This window comes from Misgurnus anguillicaudatus, chromosome 19 (genome assembly GCF_027580225.2).
Source record: "Misgurnus anguillicaudatus chromosome 19, ASM2758022v2, whole genome shotgun sequence".
Lineage (NCBI taxonomy): Eukaryota > Metazoa > Chordata > Actinopteri > Cypriniformes > Cobitidae > Misgurnus > Misgurnus anguillicaudatus.
In genome coordinates this window covers 17,324,842-17,331,407 of record NC_073355.2, presented here as the reverse complement: position 1 = coordinate 17,331,407, position 6,566 = coordinate 17,324,842, and the positions used below count along the sequence as shown (strand labels likewise).

The 6,566-nt window shown below is 33.2% G+C and overlaps 1 protein-coding gene across 3 annotated transcripts in view; it reads left to right on the top strand.

The window, feature by feature from the left end:
• Positions 1-3,572: 3,572 nt before the first annotated feature.
• Positions 3,573-6,566, top strand: part of ints1 (integrator complex subunit 1) — a 31,508-nt gene continuing 28,514 nt past the window's right edge. Inside the window, exons 1-3 of one of the 3 annotated variants that reach the window (XM_055190454.2) lie at positions 3,573-3,708; positions 4,110-4,197; positions 4,291-4,578. In XM_055190454.2, coding sequence (XP_055046429.2) covers positions 4,143-4,197; positions 4,291-4,578 — 343 coding nt within the window. In that variant the 5' untranslated portion in view covers positions 3,573-3,708; positions 4,110-4,142. Of the gene's footprint in view, positions 3,709-3,788; positions 3,934-4,109; positions 4,198-4,290; positions 4,579-6,566 lie in introns of those variants that run through there. The other 2 variants (XM_055190437.2, XM_055190446.2) reach the window with 2 other exon arrangements.

Here is a 6,566-nt window from a genome sequence, read left to right as displayed (position 1 = left end):
CATAATGAAAAATAAAGTTAATAATGAATTGTTTTAAAATATGCATATTGTTTATACGTTTTATTTAATTTTACATTTAGACTTGTTTTGTGTTACGTTTTTTAAGATGGCAGGTTTAGTCCTTTATGGTATATTGTTCATTCCCTTTTTGTCTCTGCCAGGGGGTGACTCAAAACAAAAATATTTTCTTCTGTAAAAGCATATGGGTTTAATGATACAAGTTTAGTCGTTTTGCATTCTTCATTCTTTCATGCCAAGTTTTGGGTGGCTTTTTATTAAATTTCCAGATCTGTATCACCGAGTGAGTCCAACCGAGTGCAGGCTATTATACAATATAACATCTGAAAAGTGAAATCATCATGCTTTTTGTTTATATGGAATCTTTATAGACACTTATGCTTGTGCGCGCGCATAAATTTGTATGTGGATGCTATGTTTGAAGTTTTTATGAAAGTTGAACAATATCATATTACGAAAAACCACACCTGATCTTTGGACCTTTCTTAAAGCAGCAAAGCATTACAACCATTCATACACACCTAAAACACACACACACACAAAAAATCAAGCTCAAATGACACATAAAGGTGGCATTCTGCTTTTCATGGTATCCCGTGGGACTTGTGGGAAACGACCGTGTGGAAGTATAAAAAGAAAAATCTTTGTAAGTGGAAACACATCCCCATATTCTCAAGATCAGTTTGTCAGCTTAAACAAAACTTTAGACAGGCCTGCTCTATTCTTCCTGACACATTTAAAGACTTTAATAACAGTTTGTTCATGTATAATTTTTATCATTAAAATATATCTAGTTTTGCTGAATAAAATTCCACAGTAGCAGAATTCAAAATTGTTTAATGGGAAAATCAGTTTCTAAAAATTTTTTAAGTTGTACTTTAATTAACAGCATCTGCAAAACGAAAAAGCATAAATGTAAAATACTTCTGCAGGTTTTAAACCACTATGACAATAAATGTATATTTAGACTGACATCATCAAAATATGTTTAATATGAAAAACACTTTGGGGCGTTTTCCTGGACAGGGACAAGACTAATCCTAGACTAAAATAATTGTAAGAGCTGTCCAAACTAAAAACAACTTGCACTGACATATCTTAAAAAACATCAGTGCCCTTTGTTTTGCCTCAAAATGCATGCCAGTGATGTTTTTAGTTAGGCATGTTTGTTTAAACTAGTTATATTTCCTAATTTAACTCAGGCCGAGTCCTGGCTTAAGCTAATCCCCATCAAGGAAACCACCCCAAAATGTAACAAGTGGGCAGTTTGTGTTGCGAACAAATAGTAAATCCTGCTTGCTGGCTTGGATAAAATTGATGAGCTAAGAAATGGATAAAGTCTACTAAAATACATACTAAAGACCAACTAAAATATTTAGCAAATCTGTATTGCACGCACTAAGTTGGTAGGGAAACAACATGACATATTTTGTTCCATTCACAGCATTTTAGGAGAGGCATTCATTTTTTATAGAATAACTGGATGGCTTTCAGAAGTAGCTAGTTCACTGTCAGAGGAATACATTTTTAACAATATACAGCAACTGTAACCAGGCACATATGCGTATTTTCTCTGAAGAGGTTAGATTACAAGCACATGTTGTTTTTGCTGAGTACCATACAGTGTGTGCTCTGTGGTTTTCTTTTCTGGGTGAAAGTTGTGTTTTCTTTTGGCTGACTGACTGGCAGAGTAATGTCTGTCTCCGTGTCTGACATCATTCACAAAGTGAGGATTCTTGGAAACTTTGATCCTTCTGCTCCCCATGGGCTGCAAAGAAACAGTGCCACCCATGGACATCTAATAACCGTGAGTATGTGTTTGTAAGACAAAGGAGATTTTCAGACAATTGGGAGATTGTTTACATGCCGAGGTGTTATCTTAAAAATGCACGGGTCAATATGGCTTAAACATGAAAAAGATTTATAAATAGCTCATGTGAAGATTGCCATGGTAAAAACAATAAATAAATATAAAATTCTGTCACCATTCACTCACTCTCATGTTGTTACAAACCTGTATAAATGTATTTGTTCTGATGAACACAAAGGAAGATATTTTGAGGAATGTTTGTTCGTGGACCCCATTTACTTCCATAGTATATTTTTTCTACTGTGAAAGTGAATGGGGTCCCCGAATGGTTTAATTACAAGCATTTATCAAGGTATCTTCTTTTGTGTTTATCAGAGCAAAGGAATGTGTTCGGGTTTGTAACAACCTGAGAGTGAGTAAATGATGACAGAATTTTCATTTTTGGGTGAACTATCCCTTTAAAGAATTGTGGCAACACTTTACCATACTGTTTAATGTATATTTTGCAGCATTTATTAACATTTGTTTAATTTAGTCAAAAACGAATTGTTTATTGGTCATTCATGTTAGTTATACATTTAATAATATTAACAACTACTTCAGCTGATATATGTATTAGGAAACATTGAAATTAACATGCAATAAGATTATTAAAGGTGCTGTGCATGTTTAAATTTTTGTGGCATCTAGTGGTGAGGTTGCGCATTGCAACCAACGGCTCAGTCCACTGCTTACCCATCACTTTTGAAACGCATAGAGAAGCTACGTTAGCCGCCACGGGACAAACATGCCATAATAAAAAAGTTTGTCCGTTAAGGGCTTCCGTAGAAACATGGCTGCACAAAATGGCGACTTCCATGTAAGGGGACTCTCTGTGTATGTAGATAAAAACATCTCATTCTAAGGTAATAAAAGCATAACGGTTCATTATAAAAGGTCTTTATACACCCCTGATCATATAGTTTTGTATATTATTTTGCATTTCTGTCAAGAGATCCTTCTAAAAAATTACACACTGCACCTTTAAATAGGCTAGGGCAGTGGTTCTGAAACTGGGGGCTGTGGCCCCCTGGGGGGCCCTGAGATGGTGCCAGGGGGCCCCAGTTTAATGACATTTTATAAAATACATTAATTTATCATAAACTCTGTGTAATTAAACTTCATAAAAATGAGGCTACTAACCAAAAGCACTACATTATCAAATTCAGTGATTCTCAAACTGGGGACCGTGGCTCCCTGGGGGGCCCTAAGATGGTGCCATGGGAGGGGCTGTCAGTTTAATGACATTTAAAAAAATATGTATTTAATTTATCATAAATTCTGTGTAATTAAACCACCGAAAAATGAGGCTACTAACCAACAACACGATATTGTATGATATAATATGTTTTATTTAATAAAAAAGTTTTGGAATGTTTATGTTTCTTTGGGAGGGGCATGAAGGGATGCACTGTACACAGGAGGGCACACGCCAAAAAAGTTTGAGAACCACTGGGCTAGGCTACCATAAATGTATTGTTCATTTTGTGTTAATTCATGAATTTAACTAATGTTAACAAACCTTATTGTAAAGTTACCAGAATCTGAAAAAAAACCAGTCAAAATAACTTATTTCTTAAATATTACCACGAATACCCAAAAACATACAATTTATGCTAAAAATGAAAATAAATCGGATGCACGTTTGAAAGTTTAAAAGTTCCGGGTCCATTTGTTATCCTAAAACCTTTTTGTTACCCTTTTATCATAACCCCGTATAACCTTTCCTTGTGTGTGTGATGCTGATTCCAATGCTGCAGGTGGCGCAGTGGAGCGCAGAAAGTCTCAATGCAGCTGAAGAAGAAACATAGTACACGGCTAATCATGTAGCAGAGACTGAGGTAAAAAAAATAATCGTTTTAAAAACTATCTATATATTTAACTTTTATAGCGTTGTCTTGTGTGTATTATAGTGATAATCCCCACATGAAAAGGGTTTTCTTTATTAGCTAAAAAGTTGTTTCGTTAATGTTTTATTGTTGTCTCGATAAAACATTAGCTGCCAAGATGATTTAAAGACCATCTATTTACACTTCACGCTTAAAAATCTAGATCATTGAATTAATGTAAGTACTTTATGTAAATACTATATTTCGTTTTATGATCATTATGGGCAGCATGATTGATAAAGTCATTGCTGTGGAATCCAAATCTCACATAAGATGTAGCTTTAATCGCGAAACTTACTTGAATACATTACATTTTACTGCTATAGTTATATCACTGTGTTTTTATCTTACAGGTTCACTAAACTAGAACTTGAAATTGTGTCACAATGAATAGACCAAAACCAACAAGCATCAGGCGCCCCAGCAGTGCCAAAACATCAGGTAAGTGTTTGAACTCTGATTGTGTAAAAGCCATAATAAGTATAGTAACCTTGCACACCAATCTGACCGTCATTGCCCTGTGATGTTCCTCAGGCCACCCACCACCTGGCGATTTTATTGCCCTTGGGGCGAAGAGTCAGGGTGGTGAGCCAAAAGCAAACCCAGCTCTCCTAAAACCAGCATCTACAGGTTTGCCTCCGGACCGCAAGAGAGAGGCACCCTCATCTCTGCCTTCATCCTCTAGTCTATCCAGCCTATCCAAACGACCAAAGCACTCTACTACTCCACCCAGTGCCCTCTCTCGCCTTGCTGAGGTGGCTGCTGTTGACAAAAGATCAATATCACCTTCTATCAAAGAGCCATCTGTAGTTCCCATTGAGGGTGAGAATAATGCAGAACTGTGTTTTTCTATACAATACAATACAAAATATTTAGAAGTGAAACTTTTCAATTCTTGTTCTAGTTTAACAAGAACAAGCCTGTTCTTGTCAAAAAGTAACAACACAAGTCTGTTATTTAAAAAGTAAAATATAATTTTTATTATAATTGTAGTAACCTTTAGTTATTTCCTAAATAAATAATAAATTATTTGTTTATAAATGATTACATAAACAATAGAATTATTCAGTAGAATACATGGTATTATATAGTCCATTTATATATTTTTGATATAAAATTTGCAGTAATACCACTTATTTTTTTATTCTATATATATATATATATATATATATATATATATATATATATATATATATATATATATATATATATATATATATATATATATATATATATATATATATATATATATATATATATTCTAGCTTATATCTTTTTATTCACGTTTTTCTAATCAGAGTTACAAAACAAGGGACAACCTAGCATTGTTTCAACATAAACAATAAATAAATCAAAATGAGGTTGAATCAAAATACTTCTTTCTCTCTTATTCAGTTATAAAAACAATAATTAACAAAATAAACAAAAAGGAGAAGAAAAAAGGGTGATAAGTATGCCACAGAATTCACAAGTCAAATATAATACAATATATTCTTGCTACATATATAAAAACCTATATAACATCCTATAGAAACAATAATTGTCACTTGGGGAAAATAATAACTAATATTTTTTTTTATTTTGCGCTTTGTTTCTTGATCAGGAATTACAGGGAACTGCAAATAGTCAATACAGAGGGAGGGGTTACTTATAAATTTAATCTGAAAAAAGATTATTCTTTTTTTAAGGTACATCAAGAAAGGTTGCCAAATTGTGTTAAATATTTTCTGTTCTACCAAGCATTATAAATCTAAATTTTTCTGCGTCCGATGATAATAATTAGCTGGGGAGAGATTTTTCCAGTTTGTTAGTATAACTCTCTTAGCAATAATTAAACAAAAAAGCAAGAGCGTTCGACTGTAAAGATGTCAAGGATACATTTGTGGGATTAAGACTAAATAGTGCTACTAAGGGACTTGGTTCAGTATCTAAAATAAAAACATCAAAAATTTACTTAAAAATTAGTGTCCAGAGAGAAATCAATGCTGGGCACAGCCAAAAAGTATGATAAAGAGTAGCCGGAGCTTGTCGACATAGGTCACACGTAGGATCATTATTTGGACAATTTCGCTTTGGTCCAGTAAATTCTGTGAAGTAATTTAAATTGTATTAGTAAATGATGAGGCCAAATTGAGGAAGTATGTACACGATTATATATATAGACGGTTTCATCGGAGGCACGTGATACACGTCTGGATCCGAACCTTACTTCCGGTTTCGTTTATTTAATGGTCTGACTAGTTGCTAAACTGATCTCTTGAACAAATGCCTCATCGAAAATAACAAATGTTTTGGTTTCCTAGGTAATCTATGTGTTGTTTTTTTGCTTGTTAAATAAATAAACTACGTTTAAAGAACTTTTTTGTTATTTATTATTAGCGGAGTTTACCGGAAGTTCGTGCGGACCGCGACAGCCACTTGTTAATGTTGTTACTGCTGAAACGGTCTATATGTAAATATATATATGGAGGGAAGGGGGGAGGGAATAGGTATAATAATGGTCTAATACTTTCTATTTGTAACTTTGCAAAATGTGCTATATGCTTTGTCAAAACCAATAAACACTGAATTACTGTATATATATATATATATATATATATATATATATATATATATATATATATATATATATATATAAAAAAATTTCCTTTTTTTGTTTTTTCATATGAAGCTGCTTTAAGGCAATGCAACATTGTAATAACGTGGAATATACATAAAGTTTAATTGCACTCATGTAATAAAAGAAAGATGAAAAAAACTAATTACAAGCAAAACTACAAAAGTACTTGTTGCCAGTTAATAGTATTGTT